The 23,942-nt window shown below is 41.3% G+C and overlaps 2 protein-coding genes across 3 annotated transcripts; one reads left to right on the forward strand and one right to left on the reverse strand.

The window, feature by feature from the left end:
- Positions 1 to 1,303: 1,303 nt before the first annotated feature.
- LOC119730801 (protein rolling stone-like) lies at positions 1,304 to 4,853 on the reverse strand. Its single transcript, XM_038203832.1, has 3 exons — positions 4,657 to 4,853; positions 3,298 to 3,520; positions 1,304 to 1,890 (listed from the first exon to the last, which is right to left on the reverse strand). Exons 1-3 carry the CDS (start codon positions 4,732 to 4,734, stop codon positions 1,412 to 1,414), a joined length of 780 nt encoding a protein of 259 aa, XP_038059760.1. The 5' UTR covers positions 4,735 to 4,853; the 3' UTR covers positions 1,304 to 1,411.
- A 4,624-nt stretch (positions 4,854 to 9,477) lies between these two features.
- On the forward strand, positions 9,478 to 23,313 carry LOC119730765. Of its 2 annotated transcripts, none has more exons than XM_038203790.1 (18): positions 9,478 to 9,526; positions 10,853 to 11,309; positions 12,015 to 12,243; positions 12,522 to 12,707; positions 13,288 to 13,372; positions 13,894 to 14,035; positions 14,685 to 14,798; positions 15,059 to 15,107; positions 15,389 to 15,503; positions 16,863 to 16,931; positions 17,068 to 17,204; positions 18,148 to 18,235; positions 18,861 to 19,028; positions 19,874 to 19,989; positions 20,170 to 20,230; positions 21,097 to 21,180; positions 21,580 to 21,783; positions 22,993 to 23,313. In XM_038203790.1, exons 2-18 carry the CDS (start codon positions 11,006 to 11,008, stop codon positions 23,092 to 23,094), a joined length of 2,253 nt encoding a protein of 750 aa, XP_038059718.1. In that variant the 5' UTR covers positions 9,478 to 9,526; positions 10,853 to 11,005; the 3' UTR covers positions 23,095 to 23,313. The 2 variants fall into 2 exon arrangements, with proteins under 2 accessions (XP_038059718.1, XP_038059719.1); XM_038203791.1 differs by having other exon boundaries at positions 9,484 to 9,535.
- Positions 23,314 to 23,942: the final 629 nt, after the last annotated feature.

Genomic DNA, 23,942 nt, shown 5'->3' on the forward strand with positions numbered 1-23,942 from the left:
GCGAGCAAATGACTCGACTCGACTCGAGTCCCTCATCAGAAAGACTCGACTCGAGGAAGGCTAATGAGACTCGAGTCCCAAAAATACAAGCAAAACTTTGCGAAAAATATTTGCAATGACTTACGCCGATGCCGGTTTTGTTCACGTCACATTAGAATGTTCGCGAATAATGTATTCATATACGTACGTGGTTTGATCAGTGTCCCCATTTAGTTGAATGACGATCAGCTGGCGCCCCCTTTTTATTGTCATTAAACAGTCAGATGTGGTGTCGCCACATGTAGTAGCCCGAATGTGAAATTTAAAAAAACACAAAAATGACTTTCTCTCTTGTGTTTATTTATTGTATAAGTGCTCAAATATTTGTGACTTGAATTGACTCGAGCTAAATACTTGACTCGACCGTCGACTCGACTACAAACTGTGACTCTCGACTCGACCGTCTAGACCTAATGACTCGACTCGACTTGAGTCACTTCTTTAAAATGACTCGACTCGACTCGAGTCACAAATATCAGTGACTCGTTACAACTCTGTTTTCGAGATTAATCCTGAAAAATATATTTCTTTTCTAAATTGCTAATTTTCTACCAAAAGTTTTTCACTTTTAAATGAGACATCATCGACAGAAAAAAATAAGGCCTATGTTTAATTATTGAATTATTACTTTACAATTTTGAATTATTGGCTGCCAGGCAATAATTCCGTTCTAGGCTGGTTCCTGCCCCAAAATCAGTATCGATAATGTACGGGCCGGGAGCCAGTCTGCTCGCAAAAAGGATCTGTTTGTGCCCCAAAATAAAACCCTTTTCGGAGTGTTAAATGTATGTACACGTACTTTCGTTTTTGTTTTGGAATAAATATACAAGTTAAAAATTCATTAACAGAAAAAAAAATGAATTTGATGAAGAGCACTGGGAACGCAAATTCCCACTGGAAGCTGATAGAAAATTAGATATTGAATTTAATTTTAAATTGAAAAGGTTTTCGTTGCTGGATTGTGACATTCAAAAGCATTAAACACCCTCTTTAATGTTCCCAAAAGAATAACGGTGGAACTCCTGTTATTAATTAATAGTTTTGAGAGGCTAAAAATGGACTTTGGTTCACAGGGTAAACAGGGTATCACAGCCTCAACACTTAGCCCCCCTGCCCCCCCCCCCCCAAATGCCTGATATCACAGGTGGAGCTTAGAGCACCCCTCCCCAATGGTCTATTCTGTTTATTATTCAACAAAAGGAGAGAATACGAATGTTAAGATCGATGCTATAGCATATACCCACCCAGCGGAGTATCTGGGGGGGGGGGTATGGTGACGCACCCTTAAAAAATGGTTGGCCCCCGCAGTCGTAAAAAAAAATCACTATTTCAACTCGAAATTGGTAGTCGTATAGCCGTACTAAGTTCTGATTTAAAGACCTTCTTCATGTCTGTCCTGTTCTTGATCAGGCTGTAATATGGAGTCCTGCCCCTCACACTTTATCCAAAACCACATCCTGAGTTTGTAAATGGCCCACATGAATCCCTGCATGGCCCAGACGGCAACGAAGATGCCGACAATCGCTCCCGCGGCCAGGCCGGGGTTGTTGTCGTAATCTAGGAAGGGGTAAACAGTGCCGTTACCCGTAGCCCAGTAGATGAGCGTCACCACCGTATAGGTGCACAGAAACACGACTGGGTAGATGCCGTGAAAGAGCCGTACTGGAATCGCAGTGACGATGAGGTCTATCATGGATACGATACTGGTCACCGCGTGCACGTGGAAATTGTAGAAGAAACCAGAGCGCGCAGAGTTGTAGAGGACCGCCCAGTAGATGATGCTGATAATGAAATTGGCGTTGATGGTCACGTTGAAGAGGAGCCAGTGGATCACGTGACGGATGCCCATTTCTGGCGAGAAAAAAGGGTAAAATTGAAGCCGTGACAACCGTCAGTTAAAACACTTTTGTATACCGCCCAACCCGGACCCCCGTTGCCATTTCGCGTCTAGGATATTGTAATTTTATTGGCCGATAAATATCCCTTTAGTTGTCAAGTTTTTAGCTGCGGGATAGCAGCTCGACAAATCACCATGTCTCTAAGTCCGTTCTACATCCATGGTCCGTTAGTCTATTAATTAGTAACAAACGTTGACATTGTCTATTTCGCCTACATATTTTGACCGATTTCAACCAATCTTTGTCAAAAGTATCTGTAGCCCAGCCCTAACATGTCACATGACCAAACTGGGGCCATGTGTTTTACTCACTAACTTTACTAACACTACTCCTTCCAGAAATAACATGACAAAATCACGTGACTCGTGCATGAACACGAATTCGTTGGCCCGCAGCTTCCGAGATATTTCCTATATCGAACTTGTTAAAACAAATCGTGACATCTTCTATTCGTCACCCGTGTAAATGGAATTGGCGGGCGGGCACATGATTGCGTCATGAAATCAATGTTCGACATGAAATTTGAAGCAAAGGATAATTCGTTTCTTTCAGGGCGAGTTTAAATTTTCTTGACGAATGGAAAGAAGCCTAAGTATTGAATATAATTTGAGACATTGTGTTTCTGCACATCCCGAAGACTTATAGTAATGGTACCCTCGGTGTCACCCTCAGTAACTAAACGTGACGTCATGTCCCTCACGCCATGTTTATTATAATATTCACACTTTCTGTATGCATATTTATTCGCCCTTTGTATTACTCATTCATGCAAATTAGTTGTACGCCATAGCATTATGTATACATGATTAATTATCTCGTTAAGGCGCAAAACACTACAGTGTGAGAAAAAAAAACCGAAACCGAAATGTCGGGACCGTTGTTTTAGTGAAGTTTTAAATGTAGCACTTTCAAAATCTTGGATATGAAAGCTCAATTCATAAGCTTTCTTTTAGTACAAGAATCATTCAAAACACTTACGTACTTTTCAAATTACGGACTTTTAAACACAAACACCGTTTTAAAGTTCTGTCCACGGATCACAAGAAGGTAAGTGTTCTTTCAACAAAACGAAAACGAATAGGGATGTGTAAGAATTGTTTTCGTTTTGCTGAAAGAACGCATATACCTTTTGTGTGATCCGTGGACAGAACTTTAAAACGGTGGTTGTGTTTAAAAGTCCGTAACTTGAAAAGTACATAAGTGATTTAAATGATTCCTGTACTAAAAGAAAGCTCATGAATTGGGCTTTCATAATTCTAGATTTTGAAAGTGCTACATTGAGAACTTCACTGAAACAATAGCCCCGACATTTGGGTCTCGTGTTTTTTTTACTCATCCTGTAAAAGTCAAGTGGATTTACCCTCATTGTTTCGCTTTCGCAAGATGCACCCATCGGTAACAGCAACGAGGCCGGAAACCAGCAAGTAAACAACGAAGACGATGAAAGCAACGTTGGTGAGAAAAATCAAATTGTAGCCTCCATTTGACTGCCCCTCTACCACTAGAGCTATGTAGAAACCAAGGATGTAGAGGGCCAGGACCACACGGTACGCTATGAAGACGACTGCCGGTAACTTGGACCACTGTACCAATTGATGAAGAAAGGGTCGAAACATAGCATGAAAAATACAGGGTGAGTAAAAAAAAAAAGGAAACCCAAATGATGCCCTCTATTTTTTTAACAGAAGTTCTGCATGTGGCGCTTTCAAGGTCTAGGATATGAAGGCCCAGCTTTATTTTAGTGAAAGAATCATTCAAATCGCCCTTGTACTTTTCCAGTTATGGAATTTTGAACAGAAGCACAGTTTTTTTAACCTTGTCCACGGATCACAATAAAGGCAATTGATATTTCAGAAAAACGAAAACCATTCACATATAAATAACACATCAGAACACTCTCATAACCATTGTAGCTGGCACTTATCATAACATTTATTTAAAACCTGTTGCTTGCAATGTTAAACTAGCATGCTTTATAATGTCAAGAGTTTATAGTCTTGCTCTGCCTTCTACTTCCTGATATAAATTTCAGGAAACGACATGGTTTTATTTTTACTGATATCACGTACCTTATAGTGATCCGTGGACAAGGTTTATAAACGGTGTTTATGTTCAAAATTCTATAACTGGAAAAGGACGTGAGCGATTTGAATGATTCTTTCACTAACAGCACCGGTATGCTTTGAATTGGGCTTTTATATCCGAGATCTGGAAAGCGCTACATGCAGAATTTCTGTTAAAAAATAGGTGGCACCATTTGGGTTTCTTTTTTTACTCACCCTGTAGGCCTATGTGACATTGTGTAGTGCATTCTCGTTTGTGTTGTGTTAGTGTTTTACTGAGAATAACATATTGGTTAATATACTACCGTGAGGGCCGTAAGGTACCAATGTGTGGAGAAGGAGATCACGAAAATCATACTTTGATGACAAAGATGGTCATAAACCCAGAACGGGCCTTTAATTCTCTTCATATTTCAGTCATGAAAAGAAAATCCAGTGCCCATTGAGCGCCACTGTTATTTTATATAAAAACACAGCAAGATTTCTGCCTTTCATCTGCACAATGGTGCCAAAAAGCCTTGGAAATGCTGTATTGAACCAATCTGCACTGTGCGTGTTGGCTGTATTCTTTACTTTCAGTTCGGTAAGCCTTTATTTTATGCTCTAATGACTGTCATGGAAGTTGAAGCTTGTGCACTGGCATTCAATCGACTCACCTGTGTGCGGTGGAACACACTGGGGTCCCTGCAAGTCAGCTTCAGATCCGAAAGTTTCGGTCGCTCACAACAATTCATAGCTACGCTTACGATTGTTTCGAACGCAGTAATATCCAGCCAAAATCAATTAAAATTGAATCGATATAGGGAGCTTTTCGGTGTGGTGTCGCTTAAGGTGTGGCCTGCAGTGTACAAGCGCCGAGAAACTGGTTAGGGCCTATATGACATAAGCTTGATTTTCAATTGCGCAAAACCGTACCGGTGTTTCACGGTCCAATGAGCAGTTTCAAAGAAACAGGTATTTGGGCGATAATTTTGGAGGTCAGTGTCGCCGGCGGAGGGGAAATTGCTGTGTCAGAGTCCTACACTTCATTCCAGCCTATTTTGGGGGCGGGGCTTGAACATCAAACATCATTAGGATGATTGACTACAACTTGCACCTGTGTCCGGCACGATGACGGACGTACGTGCAGCATGTCCTCATCCATTAGTGTCTTAAGTTCATTATTAGCGGTCGCGGCACCACTTTCCTCATTCCCCTTTCCTTCATCAGGGTCTTTTGGATGACGCCCACGGTTCATCCTCTCATGCATGGGCGTCAATCCTGGGGGGACAGGGGGACATGTCCCCCCCCCCCACTTTTTGAAGGGTGGGGGACACAATATCAAATCCCCCCCCCCCCCCCCCAGATTTTTGAACTCGTGTCTCATTTACAGGGCCCTATTAATATGTACTACAATGGCACAAAATGACGTCACAGCCGCCGGGTGCAATCTTTTTCTGCTCGCCGATTTTGCTATCAAAATCGTCTTGATTTTCGCATATTTTTTCCCCATCCACTCTTCCGTGATGAAAATTTGGGTCTATTCATGATCCATCTGAACCGGTTTTTGCGCAACTTCCAGAGGAAATGTTTGGCCATTTTATTCTCCAATCTGAACTTGTTTGTATTGACTGGCAGTGTTGAATTCCACCATACTACGCACACAGGTGAAATTATCACGCATGGCGTAAACACGGAAGCAGTACACTATATATACGGCAGTGTTGTAGGTCTCGAGACCGGTCTCGGTCTCGGTCTCGGTCTCGAGACCACTTTTTGCCGGTCTCGGTCTCGGTCTCGGTCTTGGGAGCTGTGGTCTCGGTCTTGGTCTCGGTCTCGGTCCCCTTTGGTCTCGATATTTTGGCTGGTCTCGAGTCGAGACCGGCAGCCAAAAAGTGAGGGGTTGGATTCCGCCCCGGCCCTTTTAGGGTTAGGCCTAAGTAAAGAATCAGTTTAGGCCAAATGTGACTGCAGTGTGATGCTAATGGGCATGTCTCTCTTCACTTTCTAGTGAGTGAGGCATAGTCCAATAACCATTGCTCCTCTTCTTATATTTCTCGTTTTTATTGTGGGATGATCTGTCGAAACAAGCACTTTATAGCCATCCTCATTGATTCCAAATACAACTGAGATTTTAATCTTATGAATCAAGACTGAAACATTATTTTTACCGTCAGATTTTGTATTTTGAATATGGGGAACAATTCAACTCTTTTTCCCTAGAAATATTGGTGATTTTTTTCTATTTTTCTTTTTCAATTTTTCCTTTATTCGTGGAGGCGGGAAAACGTTTTTTTTTTCATTATATTTATTAATGGATATTCATCAATTCGTAGACCGTTAAATTGGTATTAGTGGTGGACAGCTGAATTTTGTGATATCTTTATTAAAATAGACACGACTTGGGAAAAGAGTATGCAAATTACGTGAAATGTTCACAGTTACTACTCAATAACATGTTCTTTATCCCAATTATATTTTTTACAAAATGGAGCGTGCCATTTTTTTTTATCATACGGTCACTTTCTTTTTGACTCGCCATGTATTCATCTTTTCATCTGTGATAAACACAAATTGAGCTACTGCCATGTACACACAAAAATAGAGTCTAATTGCCTGCCATGTCTCCTTCCTAAATGTCAATTGCATTTGCATGAGTCGAGAAGAATTGTGCTCCATTAATCGCTATATGCTGTTTACGGCCATCACAATAAACTATTAATAAATTGGCAACATGTCGTACTTGTTAATCACTAAAATATTCAAGTAAATTGCCCAGCAAAGTAGCTGATGTGGGCGATACGATGGCACGGTACAAAACACAGAGAGGCGTGGGCACTGAGCCATGAATCCTAAAAGTACATCTCATCCATCCTAAAAGTACATCTCACCCACCACATTCAGTTTGTGACAGCGCCCTTCTATTGTGTCGGCCATATTCTCAAATAGGCTAATGACGATGATGACGGCGGGCAGAAGATAGATCAGGCAAATATGGTTCATCAATAGTATATGTAACGTTATTGACATTAAACAAAAATAAAGTGGCATTACATTTCAGCCTTAGCCAGGCCTTCTTCAGAGGTAAATGACAGAGGAACAAGAAACAAACATGTAGGGGACACACAAACATGCAGGGTTGGAAGGAGAATCACAATGATTCCTCCCATGAAACCTTGTCGCCCCCCCAGTCGCCCCCCCCCCCCCCACTGAGATTTTGAGTTTCTAAAAAAAATATCATTGATCTACATGACGCCATGGGCGTCAATCCTGGGGGGGGGGGGGGGGACAGGGGGACCTTTTGAAGGGTGGGGGGCACAATATCAAATGTCCCCCCCCCCCGGTTTTTGAACTCGTGTCTCATTTACCCTATTATGTACTACAATGTATCTTTTGCTTAGAAAATATTGGTTAAAGTGGTCAGAAATTGCCTCAGATAGCACCACAGAGCATTTAGAATCCAAAATTTTTCGGGGCCCTTAAGCGGGCCCCGAACCCCACGCCTATAGCTCAGAATTCTGGTAGCTGATTCAATGACTCCAACCTCGAAAACAATGTTCACACAATTTTCTTATGCCTTTAGCTGAGAACACCTCGAAAATTATGTTTAAATTATTATCTTTTGTGCTAAGATAATTATTGGTTAAAGTGGTAAGAAATTGCCTCAGATCACACCACAGAGCATCGAAAATCCATTTTTTTTTTCGGGGCCCTTAAGCGGGCCCCAAACCCCACGCCAATAGCTCAGAATACCGATAGCTGATTCAATGTCTCCAACCTCGAAAACGATGTTCAAATAATTATCTTTTGCGAAGAAAATATTAGTTAAAGCATAGAGGAAAGTCGTAAGAAATTGCTTCAAATCACACCACAGAACATCTAGAATCCAATTTTTTTCGGGGCCCTTAAGCGGGCCCCGAACCCCACGCCGTAAGGGCTTCGCGCTTCGCGCTTGCATCAGTTATGATCAAGGTATGTCCCCCCCCCCCACTTCTGAGAAGCGATTGACGCCCCTGCTTGACGCCCCCCCCCCATGAAATGTTCCAGCCCCCCCCCCCCCCAGCGCCCCCCCACTGAAAAATTCCTGGCTACGCCACTGCTTCCTCCAGTATCAAAAATGTATCTTTTGCTTAGAAAATACAATGTATTGGTCAAAGTGGTCAGAAATTGCCTCAGATCGAACAACAGAGCATTTAGAATCCAAAATTTGTCGGGGCCCTTAAGCGGGCCCGAACCCTATGCCTTTAGCTGAGAAAACCTCGAAAATTATGCTTGAATTATTATCTTTTGCAAAGAATATTATTGGTTAAAGTAGTCAGAAATTGCCTCAGATCGAACCACAGAGAATCCAACATTTTTCGGGGCCCCGTATGCCTTTTGCTGAGAAAACCTCGACAATTAATTTTAAATTATTATCTTTTGCTAAGAAAATATTGGTTAAAGAGGTCAGAAATCAGAGCATCTAGAATTATTTTTTTTTTCGGGGCCCTTAAGCGGGCTCCGAACCACACGCCTATAGCTAGCTCAAAATACCGGTAGCTGATTCAATGACTCCAACCTCGCAAACGATGTTCAAATTATTATCTTTTGCTTAGAAAATATTAGTTAAAGCATGGAAGAAAGTGGTAATAAGAAATTGCCTCAGATCACACCACAGAGCATCTAGAATCCATTTTTTTGGGGGGCCCTTAAGCCGGACCCCGAACCCCACGCCGTAAGGGCTTCGCGCTTCTCGCTTGCATCAGTTCTGATCAAGGTATGTCCCCCCTCCACTTTTGAGAAGCGCTTGACGCCCCTGCTCTCAGGGGTCGGGTCCAGATGATGACTTGGCTGGCGGGCAATTCTGGGTGTCGCAAACAGTGCCCTGGCAAGTCGCATTCGTCTTCCTGCTATCTTGTTGGTCAACTTGGGGAAGACGCTTCGAGTTGCTCAATTCATTGGTCACTTTCTGTATCAAGCTAGCCACGAACTTGCGAAGCATCAAAGCTCTAAACAGATTGGTTAAAATAACCAATATTGGTTAAAATGTGTCCAACCAATAAGCAGCCATCTTGGGACTTGGCCAGTGCAGTGGATTTAGTGAGGGGAGGGTCCTCGTTTTACACCTGTAAAGGAGGATAGTCTCTATCGCTGATGCTCTTCTTGAGTCTTCTGGAGAGGTTGTAGATCTAGATATTCTTCATATCCCTCCATCATGTTCATCAAACGATATTATAAACCACGAGCCAAAAATTTAAGTTGTCAAGTTGTTGGATAGGTTCATTTAGACTACGGCGGATATTCCAAAAAGCAACTGGAAATACTCACAACTTCAGTTATGCATTTATTTAAAGGACCTTTAATAGAACATTTACACACATTGACCTAATATCAATAAAACCGATAAAGAGCAATGGAGCTGGGTCTGAAGCCACCTCGCAGACGAAGCCGAGGTTTAAGAAATGGCAGCAGGTTCCGTCTGAAAACAAGGGCGCCCCCAATTGTTCATCTAAGCATTTGTAAACATGTTGCTGCAGAAGAGATTTCGACACGAGCTTCAAAGTTCAGGTCTGCTGAGTAATTTCTTCGTTTTTTTCCAATAAATGTTGCACATTCGTGTTGGATGTCATTAAGATGGGCTAGCCAAAGTCTATGGCTATTCACTGGACTAAAATGTGTGCCTTGTTCTTACAAACATGTGTACAAAAAGTTACTGAAAAGTCTCGTTTTTTTCCCCATCACAGATTTCAGAATCGATTAAAATAGGATAGTGGATATTTTGCCGGAGGTAATGACGGCAAACTAACGATTACTAAAGGTTTGCCGGCGGCAATCCATATCAACAGAGGGCGCTGTACTCTTTAAAATAGGGCTGAATTATAAGATGTATTAAATTCCCACCAAAAGTTGTGTAGCATGTTTGGTGTAATGGTTAAGCAAAGGCTCTAGAAAGCGGGATGACTCGCGTTCGATTCCGACCGCACCACATTTTAAAGTTTTTTTTTCTCATCCCCAAATAAATAAGAATACTCTTCTTTTATTATTTTAACATGTCTCAAACATTTTTTGCAGAGTATTACATTTTCTTTTTCAGATTTGTGGCTCTGGAGGATTTTTTTTAAAAGGGAAATAAAGTCCGAAATTATAAAATGGTCTGAATCCCATCTTGTGAATACGAGGTAACAACGATAATTTGGGCATGGAGCCAGACTAAAACTTGTCACCGGAAAATGTTTAAGTAAAAAAACCAGTAACTGCGCATGTTCAGTGCATATCCGGCAAACTAACGTTTACTAAAGGTTTGCCGTCTCCGGCAAAATATACACTGCCTTAAAATAGTCGTTTTCCTAGTTCCGGATTTTTACTAGTTCCGGATCGCCTCAATTAAAAACCTACCTCTAAAGTCTCCAACAATTTTTTTTCTGACAAAGTGCATTTTGAAAAGGAAAATGTATTAGCTTCTTGAGACACAAAGATCTTTTTGATAAAATCTTTAGAAGAGGAATTTTTTTGGGCCAGATTTCTGACTCGCACTTTGACATGTTTGGACAGTTTGACTTGGGACCGAGTTGACCTTGGACCGAGTTGACCTGGGACCGAGTTGACCTGGGACCGAGTTAATTTTCATTATCTTTGTCATGTGTATAATCGTGTCATGCGTGTGAATGGCCATTGGCCAAGGCACAGAATTTACACTAGTGACTAGCCATATGTACCTGTATACTGGGGCTAAGACAGGCAAGTCTTCAAAGACATTGGATTCTGTGAGGTTTTGCAATCCAGTGAATCGACAAATAAACAGCACTAACTTGCAATTTCTTGCCTACCTATGTACAGAAGTCGACTCAAAACAACTCACTAGACATACTGTTTTATGGTTTTCTTTAACTTCAGTTGTAGATAAAGTCTCAGGATGCGACTGAAGACATCACCACTTGCGGGTGACAATTTTCCATGACGACAAGAGTGACAATGCCTGTCCTGTGGACAAATTGTGGAAAAGTGTGGGTTGATTGACTGATCGGGAATTTGAAAACTGTTCAAAGTATGAAACGCAGACAGTGGAAAAAGCATCTGCTCTCGGGAATTTGCATCATACTCCTGCTATTCCTACTGCAAGTTTTTCTAGTCTGGTTCGTGCCCAGTGTGAGTGTAGCCAACTGGGTGTTTGTGGCCAGACTTCGGCACGGGGAGGTGGATGTGGAGCAGGCGTTGCACGTTCGGTGGGACACTCAGAGGAAAGACCATCGCAGGAGACCTATTCGTGGGAGGATTAGTCAAAAGCCTGTGCTGTCTGGACAACAACGACCGATGGGAAACGACACTGAAATGATTACTCCTGCAATTCATGGTATATTGTCCATTCATCGTCCGTTCATCAGTTGTAGACCAGTACTGTCTACAACAGATCATTCCAGCCCACTGCTCATAAAATTAGTTATAAACTAACATTCCAATCCATATGGATTCACTCTGGGCAGGATTTATACCTGGGCACAGAATCAGAAAGTATGTGCCGTGCCAACTTGTTCCTCCTATAAATGGCTTGGAGTTGAGAAGTCGATCATTACAGATCATCAGATGTAAAAAAAAAAAAAAAGTTTATATTTATACAGCGCTTTTAACTCGGATCAAAACACTTTTCACTATTCACCCCATCATTGGGCCGATGAAACATTCCTTAACCCTATCCACCCTTACCCTTCAAATTCCAACTGCATGTTTTGTTGGAATCTGTTGGAGTGAGTACTGCACTAGTAAATGGATTATCCTTTACAAAGGGTTAGGTATACGCCCATATAATCAGAGAGTCCAACAGTTTGGGTGTTGACTTTACCATTATGGTGTTGGGTTTTGCAAGAGTGATGAAGGTAAATCACTCAAGAATGACAAAGTGTCTTGCCCAAGGACACACACACACCGCAATCCCACAGACTGGACTTGAACCCACGACCTGCAGAACTACCTTAGGATCTTGAATTTGATGCTTCAGACCACGAGGCCACAGCAAAATATTGTTGATTTTTGACATATACTTTAATTTTCGTTGTTCCAGATGATCCATCAGTCCAAGCCAAGTTGTCATTATTACAGCAACCATGGACGCCAGAATCCAGAACAGCCTTACTCCAGATACTGGAGCCAAGTTTGTTCTCTGATCGGATAGATCCGGTCAGCGATAGCGTCTGCTACCTGCCAGCTATCAAACCACCTGATATGTGTGGACACACCGAGTGGGAATGTAGCCTTGATCCAACATACGTTTACCACGACAGAATCAACAGGTTATTGACTAAATTGAGACTTTATCTAAACGTTGAACGAAGAAATTGACTGGTGCAGGGTTTGAACCTGCGACCTCCTTTTCTGAATTGGCAGATCATTGCCCATTTATGCTTTCATCCGAAATCTGATAATTAGTGATTGAATTTCAAACAATTTGTCCCACAAAAACACAAACATATTCAGACATGGGTCATTCTATAAATTTAGGGTCCAAAGTGTGTCATATTTGCTGCTGTAATAACATGTAACTGTTTTGTCCCAATTTACACCTATTCAGAACTCTACATGTGTCTTGTGAGGGCGAATTCCAAATCAACTTTATTTCAAGAGAGGAGAGCGAGACGAGACTCCCTAACCATGAGTTTATGCCGGACCGTGAGTGGCATAGCTACCGTGGGCCCACTACAGTACCCTTCCCATCCCAGTATGCTGATGTAGTTTGTCCGAAGACAGTTGGAGAAGAGTAAGTGTAGCTATAATTTTTTAAAGAAGTTGATCAATGAGCTAAGATGCTGGTTGTCAAATTTTGGATAAAACTATGTTGTGTTTACTCTGTACCATGCTGTGGCCAGGACCCAATTGTTGGGAAGTTCACTATTAGCAAAATTTAGATAAAATGTTTGGACTTTTGATTGACCCCACAACATTTTTGGCCCGCACAAAACCTATGGTCAAACTGGTGTATGGTCCTATAGACATATATATCGTCGTGTGCAACAAGGTGGTAAAATGAGCTGTACGTGAAACGCGCATTTCAGAATGTCAAAAGGTCGTATCTCCCTTAAAATAACCCGGATGTACGCATAAAGTCAATGGACGTCAAGATACGACCTTGTTGCATAGAGTGTATTCGTGCGAGATACGACTTTGTTGCAGAATGGAGTTACGACCTTGTTGCACTGACGCGACATTATGTATAAACCATAAATTGGCCGACTCAGGTAATTTTGGGCCTATTCAATGATCTGCAACCCTATTGTCCCTTATTGAATCCCATGGTTTGTTGTTTAACAGCAGATGATGTTTTGTTTTCTTTTGTACAGCATTGTTGACCAGCATAACTACAGGACACAATTTGTCCGGAATGTCACCTCTGAGAAAGAACAGATCAAGAAATTTGAAAAGCTGGTATGAACTTACCTTTGAACCATTTTTGTTTCAGAAAATGGTTCAAAACTGTAGAAGCGTTCATAGATAGAGGGCCTTGCGTTGCAGTCATGCCTGAGCCTTGCTCAAAGAAGAACTGAATAGGATTTAAATGTCAGGCCTTGTTACTTTAATTTTTCGTCAATTTCAAGTCAATCTCACCAATAAGCATTTTGCAGCAACCTTTAATTTTCAAATTTAATATGAATTAGAAGGTAACTTAGAAACAAACATATAATTTTGTAATTTACTCTCTGTAGGATTATCTCAACAAAAGGCGGTTCATACTTCTTGCGAAAGTGAAAGTGAAGCGATTTTCATGACATCAACAACTGAATTTTCATTGCGATGTTCACCGTTACCCTAACGAATTTGCTTCGCACTGAAATTGGCATGGAGTATGAACCGGCCTTGACAAACAATTTAAACAAAGATTCCAGCTGTTCAGGGTTTTGTGTTGCCATCTTAAATAGGTCTTCAATTGTTTAATTTCTTTCCCCCAGAGTGCTTCTTCTAGTGATTGGCAGCCTCTCACCATATTATCCATCAACATAGACTCCATGTCTAGACCACATTTCCATCGACCCTGCGGATTACCAAAGACAGCTCAACTTATTAAGGATCTGTATTATTCACACACATCTGGTAAGTTGATACAGCAGTAAGCAACAGCCCACAATGTGCACCCAACCTGCACCCCCTCCCCCTCCCCCAACCTGCGCCCCTTCCCCCCTCTGAACCTGCACCCCTTCCCCCTCTCACCCACATCCCTAACCTCCAACCCACACCCCCACTGCACACCCTCCCTCCAAACCACACCCCTCCCTCCAAACCACACCCCCTCCCTCCAAACCACACCCCCTCCCTCCAAACCACACCCTCCCTCCAAACCACACCCCCTCCATCCAAACCACACCCCCTCCCTCCAAACCACACCCCTCCCTCCAAACCACACCCCCTCCATCCAAACCACTCCCCCTCCATCCAAACCACACCCCTCCCTCCAAACCACACCCCTCCACATGTGTCTCCTTCAAATTGCCATCAACCCTGTTCAGTTAGCAGCAACCCCCAACCTGCACCTCAAGCCCGCACCCCTTCCACCCACCTGTGCCCCCCTCTCCCAACCCGCAACCCCTCAACCCACCCCCCCCCTTACCCACATCCCCCACCCCCACTGCACACCCCCTCCAAACCACATCCCCTCCACTCATCATCTGTGTCCCCTCCAAATTGTCATCAGCCCTATGGATGCAACTTAGCATTATCTGTTGTTTCTTCTCTTTGTTAACAGGTAGTACAGACAGCCCATCAAATCACAAAGTCCCGTCCCATCAGGCCTTTCTGTTCAATCGTCTCAACTCTGTGGGAGGTGTGACTGCTATGAATCTCACCCCGTTATATGCAGGTAAATCCACTGAAATCATGGCCAGTTTCATACACATACATTTGCATGGCACAGAAATATTGAGCTTATTACAAATACCAGCCAGCATATACCATGTGATGCATATTGATTCCTAACTAGTTCTCAGCTGATTTTTACTGAAAATGTCTGGTTTAATGCAGATTTTGCCCCAGCTTTGCAATTCAGTGTGCTGTGTGCATTGAATTCCAGCCTGTCAAAGAGAGTTTTAATTTGTATAGGTTTGTTTCTTTGTTAATTAGGTATTTATTTACGGAGGAGTGACGAGGAAAAAAGAGTTTTGCTACACAGGTAGGTAATATTTGTTGTTGCAATGAAAAAAAAATTGCCTTATCATTCTTTTTGTTTTTATAAAAGTATGGTTAATTTTTGAATGAAACTAGTCATATATAGAGTCTGCAGTCTGGTTTAACAGAATCAGGCCATCCAGAGCTATGCATAAGTCTATTTTCAGCTTGTACATTCCCATGAGGTGTAATTGACAAAGATATAGACAGTAGCTCACTAGCTCTAGAAAGGAGATTCAGACGCAGTTGCTCAATAATTAGTTTTCATTTTAAATGTTTTTAAAGATACCCTCGTAAAATCAAGGAGTGGATTTGGGATTATGCCAACAGTCTTGGATACTTGACCAGCTATGGTGTGGATACAGGCAACGGGCTGTTCGGCACAAGGACGGTGTGTAAGGTATGTCAGCAAAATGCCATCGAAAATCATCAATTTTGGCACCCGCTGTTACAAATAAACTAGGTGGTCAAAAAATATACATATGCAGTGTCGTTTGAGGAAAAGTAGTGCATAATCACTGGTCTTGAGCTGTTGGTTGATTTGACTGTCTCCCAACGTGAAGGAGGAAGTCAAAATTAATCAAAAGGATCGGTAAGTTTGTTCTACTTCTTCAAAAATTCTGTATTTGCTTTATGACACCCCATAAATACTTAGTTTTCATTCTCAGAAGTGGGGAAAAATCCGTAGTAAATCCATGTAATCGTTCGTTTAAGAATGGTTCCAACTCCATACTTGCAAATGCAGCGATTTCATAGTTGGGAGTCACGGAGCTAATCTTGGGGCCCTACCAACCATATGGGCAGTAGTACATGCATTGCACTTGCGTGCCAGTAGCAATTTCCATCTCATAAAAAGTAAGGTTGCGTTACCCACTGCTACAGCAAACTCAAAACTGGCCAGCCGACCCCAGTAAGCTTGAGTGTATTAAAGACGTCTGCAGTAGTAAGCAGGAGGTCGTGGGTTCGAGTCCCACTCAAGCAAGGTTTTGAATTTTCTTCCACATGCTCCAAGCAAGCACTGAGCATTGGATCGCTCTTGCTGACATTTTCCGTTTTGTATTTCATCTTTTTCATGAATCATTTGTTGAATCATTCATTCATTGTTCTCTGTAGATCGCCAGCTTCATTCCATTCAACCATCACGCAATCACACATTGGACAAATGCATGAAGGTAAACACCTGGGTCATACAGTTGGTTTCTTGATTTGGGTTCCAAAATGGCAAGCCTAGTGTCATCTTTGCCCCTATCTCACTGACTTACTGACTCACTGATGAACTGACAGACTGACTGTTACATTTGACATAGAGTGGGTGCTGACAGGTTAAGAGAACCGGGCAGTGCTGTCATATAGGATTACCTGTAACGCCAAATGGGCTAAATCCAGCCCATTTTGTAGACCTCAAGCCAATTTCAAGGAGCTGCTAAGCATAAAAATTTGCTTAGCACAAAAAAAGTCTGGCTTATAAAAGCAGGTTACCAGCCAAAACTCCATGTGATTTTCATGCTAATTAGCAAACAACAGCTGAGTACCAATCACAAGCAATATACATCACATGGACATTTGGTTGGTAATGCTGTTTTTGCCAAGGAAGAATTTTCATGCTAAGCAAATGTTTGCGCTTAGAGGCTCCATGAAATTGGCCTCTACAGATGCTTGCAAAAACTTCCTGTGAATAGCCATTTTGAATCAGTTGAATCGAGTTGTGTGCACTCTGGTACCAGCTTACAGGGCTTGCCTCGTCTTGTTTCATTTCCAGACGTGTACCAACAGGCCAGGATCCTTGCCTCATTGGGAGGATGGATGGGTCAAGAGAGAAAACGAAGAGGTAAGGATATAATAGACTTGAGCAATTTTGGAATTGTGATGTGGATTTTCAGGTTCATCTGTGAGTAACAGGTTGGGCTGTGTGATAGTGATACATCGCTATTTCTCAATTATTGAACTGTGATTTTCATTGACAGGTGCGTCCAGGTGTGCTGGCTGGGCTGTGCGATGGTGACACATTCATTCATGAACACATCATGAACTACACGCAGGACTTCTTGAATTCAGACTATCCAGTCAAGTGGGCAGCATTTGACGTTAATGCCAAACACAGGTAAGGTATTACAAGCATATGCTCTCCAATACTGTTATGATGAATGCTTCGGTAATCAAAAGTACACCAGTTTTCATTTGTTGTATTTATACTTGACAAACAGATGTCATATACTTTAAGAACAGCGTTTTGTATTTCACTGACTTGAGCCTTTAGTCACTGTACCGCCCCAAACCACCCTGCCTATTACTCCCTGTAATGCCCCAAAACTGCCCAAGCACTGTACGGTTTTATGGATTCATCTGTGAATAAACACAATGTAATACAACGTAATACAATGTATTACAATGCAATACAATGTCACACAGATGCTAATGGGTTAATGACACAAACGCCATATTATGGTCAGTGCTGTCCGAGATTTTGTGGGAAAAAAATTCACACGCCTGCTCAGGTGGGACTCGAACCTACGACCACTCACTGACATCTCCCTGGCACAAAAAATATTTCCATCAAATATCAATGTTGATTCAAAGGTTATTAGATGATTGAAAGTTTGTTGGAAATTATTATTTGTCAAAGAAACAAGTCAATGTCATGAACATTCAAACTATGAAATATTTTGCGGAAACACCATGTGCGAATAATTTCTCAACTAAGAGAATGGTTCTGAAAAGAACCAGAGGTATAAACTCGACGTTCCGGTCAGTATGCTCTGACCGTCTTCAGGAGAGTGCCTAAACTCTAAGAAAGTGAATACTTAAGTAGCAAAATACTTAAGTATTCACTTTCTTAGAGTTTAGGCACTCTCCTGAAGACGGTCAGAGCATACTGACCGGAACGTCGAGTTTATACCTCTGGTTCTTTTCAGAACCATTCTCTTAGTTGAGAAATTATTCGCACATGGTGTTTCCGCAAACCTTTCATTATTTAGTATCTCCACCATGCAAAGCCTCAAATCTTACTTATGAAATATTTTCTTAACTTGTACTCATTAATTCAGGCCAGAGCCAGATTCAGCAACTCAGATTGACGACAGTTTGGTTCATCACTTAAAAGAGTTGATGGAATCACAACCAAATCTAGTTATAGTAAGTTTGTCTGTGATACATGTAACCAGGTTAATAGTTTCTACAAAAGTAATAGACTGAACTTGCAACCAAACCTAGTTTTATCTTAAGTTGGTCTCCACCAAATCTAGTTATTGTAAGTTTGTTTGCGAGAACCAGATTAACGATTGTTTCTACCCGATTGAAAAATCAAATTCACAGATAAAGCTTGTTTAATATCATTACTTTTTTCACATAATGAATTATTTTAACACAGTCAGTAAATTAAACTTGCATCCAAACCTAGTTCTTGTAACTTCTTCAGTCATTAACTGTTTAATGAGTTTTGTGTATGCAGTTAATATATACCAAATTTAACCTTGCTATGATATATTCTTTAACCATTACCAAGGTTATGATTTCTGTTTGTACAGTTGGTTTAGGTTATGTCACTAGTAATCCTAGTTATCACAATTTTCAACAGTGATTGTCCAGCTGTGGATGGTTTCATTATACAGTGTCTGTGATTTCACTATAAAGTTTGTAATTTTTTGTATCCATCACCAAGATATTGACAGTTTATGTTGATCGTTGAATTGATCAAGCCATTTTATCAACTGCTGTTCCCTAAAGTAATATTCCTCTTTAATTCATATTTTATTTGCAGTTCTTGTTTGGTGACCATGGCGACCGTTACCATGGTAATTACACCGATCATCCAGGAAGTTACCTGGAGATTTTCCTTCCGTTTCTGAGTATAATCGTCCCCAGATTCGTGATGGAGGAAAACCCGGACTGGGAGCGGAATCTGTTGATCAACAGCCAGAGATACGTGGTACGAAACAAAAGTCCTACATGTACCGTAATCGTTTAATGGCAGGAATCATTGTCATTCTTCAAATTATGAAAGCCGCTAATACTGTTATGGCTCTGTTCACAGGCACCCCTTCATTCAGGCTGTCGTCAAGGGGGGGGGGGGGGGGCTGGTGGGGCCGGGGCCCCCTTGGTGAGCAATTGCCCCCCCCCCCCCCCCCCGGCAAAAGCCATACATATGTATTATTGTGTTTTTTTATGGTAGTGGGCCCCCTAGTTGGTACTATGGCCCCCCCCCCCCCTTGATGCTCAGGGCTGGCGACGGGCTTGCCTTCATTCGAATACAAAGACAGCGTTGACGCATTGCTGCATAGGCCTGTTTTCATTCGGGTTCTATTTGAGTTTGTGTATAATCAGAATGACAGTAACTGTTCATATTTCTACAACACTTGTGAGCGCTCATGCAAAGTAAAGGTCAAATCCGTGCCACAAGCCACTATGACCCATCACGCTGGCGTTCATCCCCGGTTTCACTGGCATGAAACGACTGAGAATACTCCCCCTGGATGGGATGCTAGTCCATCGCAGGTTACTCCCCAGCTAATGCCGGTACCCATTTACACTCCTGGGTGGAGAGAGGCAAGTGGAGGTGAAGTGGCTTGCAAGGACACAACATATGACCAGCAGCTGGATTTGAACCCCTGACCCTCTGATCATGAGTCAGGAACCCTAACCACTAGGCCAGACTCCTCAAGGAAGTGGAGTGAAATATTCACATGTTCGTTCTCGTCATTCACAGCCACGTTCTCGAATATGTACAACGAGTCTGTTTTACCATGTTCGTTTCTTGTCTGTTTTAATACACAGGTTCACTATGATCTTCACCACACCATGAAGTCTCTCATGCACTATCCAGCACTGCACAATGTCTCCGGTCATCTCTCCAAGAACTCCTACAACTTGTTCACACAGGTTGTACCAAGGTAAAGTACAAGTCTAGTGATTTTCACAAAAATCTTTTTCTAATCCTCTACGACTATCAATCCAATCATTGAGACTACAGAAACATTATAGCCGCACTTCAAATAACACAAGATCTTGCTGCAACATAATGCCTTAATACTATAGAAGTTAATTTAACAATTAAACTATTCTTTTATCAGATCCAGAACTTGTGATGTTGCCAACATGCCCTATTGGAGCTGTGTATGCGGCGGTCCAAAGGTAGAATTCCAGTTTCTCCAAGTTTCTTTATGAGTTATGTAGTTTCCAGAATCTCGCCCTTATATGTTAATTAATGTTTACAACTGTTACCCTTTAACCTTTAGCCCCACCATGAATAGTTTAACCTTGCCCGCACTTCATTTGCATAGAAAGCATGGCCGTGCACAGTATTATGGGGCGATTTTTACGACCTCGTGATTCTAGCATTTTCTCCGTGGAGCTGATACCTATCTTTTACCGTACACGTACAACTTGCTATATATTGCTGAATTCCGTCCAAACTTGAAGGAGTTTCAAGCTGAAAAGGAGCCTAAAGATACCACCAGAGTTTTCTCATGCTTGTGAACATTTCAGTGCGATCCAGGTCGCTGTGATAACTGTGTGATTTTAAGAGGTTTTCGATCCGAACTTCGTGAACTTTTGTGCATGTCGTGAACGACTCTGTGAGTAACGATCCTTTTGTACTCCAATATTTGGTGGAATAAAGTGAACAGAATTCATTGATTATAGAACTATAGAAGTACGCGTAAAGAATATCAGTTTTTTGACTTAGTGTCCACGGTCGCTACAAGTTTCACTTTTCAGAGTGTGGTTCCAGAGTCGCAGTCAACCAATTTTTTCCCCCAGAAATTGAATAAGACGTATGAAAAGTCGACATTTTCAGCAGTAAATAGGAACTTTGTTCCCTCCACTGTCAATTAAAAATCAATACCTAAAGTTCACAGGTCTGAAGCCAAAATCTATTCGAGTTGACTTTAGTTGCTGCCTTTACAAAATTGAATCTGTAATACTATAAGTGATGAAAATTGACAAATATCATAGTCTTTGATTCGTGCGTTTGTGATTTTGTTCTTTTTTTACTACAGTTTTTGCCGCAGGATAGATGGACAGACCAACATGTGTCATTAGCCAGGGCAGCAGTAGATGAGATCAATCACAAACACTCTAAGGTAAAAATATCGGATCTGATGATCTGCCAAAAAAGCCAAATTATTACATGATGAAGGCCAGGGAATGCTGATTAGATGTTTTCAAGAGTGATAAATAATTGTTCTTACAGAGGTGAAACCTCCAATTCTAAGGTGCAATTGTATGGAGACTTTTGCCATCTACAAATTTATAAACCAAAGTTCTATTTCAGTTGTAGAAAATTAATATTTCATAGAGCTACTTGGCAAAAATTAGTGCTGAGCAGATGTGCTTACTTATTGAGTTTCAGTAGAGAACAAGTCCCACACACAACATACAGTCACAAGGTATTTTGGTTGGAAACCTGCTTTTGTGGAGCAAAATTTGTTCTTTGGAAATGTTAATTTTCGTCTTTAAAAAATTGTTCGTGCTGTCCATAGGATGCTTTACTACAGCAAGATGCTACAAATAAGAACCTGTCAACATCTTGTATGGATATACAATTGGCTAACATCACCAGCATAGCGGCCTATGAGCATGAGTACGCTGGTGTCTTCAGTGCGTATTATCACATCATGTTCACATCCAATGAAGGGCCATCGGTCTGGCAGGTCACAATAGATAACCAGGCCAGCGTAGACTCAGTAAGTAGCTTGCTCTTTGCTTTTGCTCTTCTCCAACTTATTTTTTAATAAACACTGTATACTCGGAGTTTTGAGGGCTTGCGAGAAAAAGTTCACAAACTTACTTGGGTGGGACTCGAACCCACGACCTCCAGTTTACTAGCGCATACGTCTTATGTGCTGGCTGGTTCGAATCTGTAGCAGCAGATTCCTATGTCTGTGTATACTGTCCTGTATTGTCTGTTTATGTGTCGGGCTGTTCTCTACATGCTTCGGTTTATGAACAGCCCCATACTCTTCACCCTCATTTAATATATTTAGTCGTTGTACTACATTGTTGTATGTTATTATTTATTTAAGTTATACAATTACCTTCTTTTCATTTGAAAACTTAGTTTGACTTATTTGTGGAAAGAATGGAAATAAAGGTTGCCTTTGCATTTGAATTTGAATTTCAGGTACCGCAAGCAGACTATTACCATCTTAGTTCCAACTTCATATAATGGACTATTGTATAGTAATAATATATCACCGCTCATAAATCTGAGCATGCTATCATCGTACACTTACCGAGGCCCCCTTCAATGGCCAAAGCATTGTGCTAGCTATTGTTCAGATAATCAATCATGGGACAGTTGCTTGGTACAGTAGTATGCACAGTGGTTTCTCCATTGAAGGGGGTTCTGTGGATGTACGGTGTTAGTATGCTCAGAATGGTCTTCTGTAAAACAGCTTTCATTATCATTATGAGTATCGTTTTGAATTGGGACTTGAAATAATGGGTTGTTGGAGATAAACAAAAACTTGGGAACCTGAGCCTAAGTCTGAAACATTGTCTCCATTCGTTCCTCCAGTGAAGCACCTAATCATTGACCTTATCACCAATTTTTTCCATTGTGTACTAACTTGTCACAGTGCTGATTTTGACCTCTTTGTTAGAGGCCATGTTTGCACAGTCATCCATGACAATGACGTAATGAACTTAATATTATTGGATGGAGGACATCCTGGCCTCTTCCTTGTACTTGCCTCTTTCTGAAATACTCTGTACATTTCTGATAATTTACATTTAAAGATGGGTATACTTTACTTTGAGACGCCCAATATACATGTGTGAAGTCTAAGATTTTGGGGTCTCGCTTTTCTGCCCTTTCCTCACCAAAAAATCATGCATACAACCTTCTACATGTATATTGATGGCTGTTTTTATTCCATCCATTTCATTTTCAGCTGAAGCAGGTTTCCCGATATCGAAAGTACGAAGATTGTCAAGATTACAGGGTCTCCATCGAGTTCTGCATATGTCGTCAGTTTCCGCCAGGCACACCTTAGTACAAATTGGCAACTTGCTGCAAAGCAGACAAGTCTTTTCCTTTCATCACTTGGCGTCTTACAGCTTTCATTTCCTAAAGGTTTCTTTAAAAGCCGTTCCTTCCCTTTAATTTAGTAAAAAAAAGAGAGCATATTTTGCATATTTATGTCAAATTGAAGACAATGCAAAGTTTGTGTTTTAATCATAGCAATGCTTAGGATGTTATGAGGCATTTTTGTTAGGCGTGTACTACAGACCACTTGTGTACTGTATTTATTTAATTTGTATTAATTTTTGGTCGGGGTGCAGGGCAGGGGGGGGGGGGGGGTGGTAAATTAATACTGTCTTGGTTATACATTCCCTAGTCCATAAAAGCAAGCAAAAGCAGGCATTGGTGGTTTTTGATTTGTAGGATCAAGAAGTCTCGGCATTAGTCAAAAGATATACAATCTACCTTCAACTTATCTCAGAGGATGATTGATTTGCAAACAATGAATGCAAAACAGGTTTACTTATGCCTGTCCTAGTGATACAAATCCATTGCCCCCTAACTTATTGCCCTCTAACTCCTCCTTATTCGCATCAGGTCTTTTGAAAATTAAAGTACAGTCAATCATTGCTGTTTGACAATTCAAAATAAAACTTGGCTTATACTTTATAAATGTGTTTTTGGTAAATCTCTTTAGCACAATTTGTCATGGTTGTGTGATGCCACTCATTCTTGAGATCAGAAGAAAACGGTTGCTAAAAAAAAAATTTGTTTGAAGGAAACTTCAGGACTTTGTTTGAAATATTTATTGTAACTTGCAACTGTTCTGGCTTACAATGAATAAATTATTTACATTTCAGTTCACAATAACACATGCCT

The sequence above is a fragment of the Patiria miniata genome, unplaced genomic scaffold (genome assembly GCF_015706575.1).
Source record: "Patiria miniata isolate m_02_andy unplaced genomic scaffold, ASM1570657v1 HiC_scaffold_22, whole genome shotgun sequence".
NCBI classification, from domain to species: Eukaryota; Metazoa; Echinodermata; class Asteroidea; order Valvatida; family Asterinidae; genus Patiria; species Patiria miniata.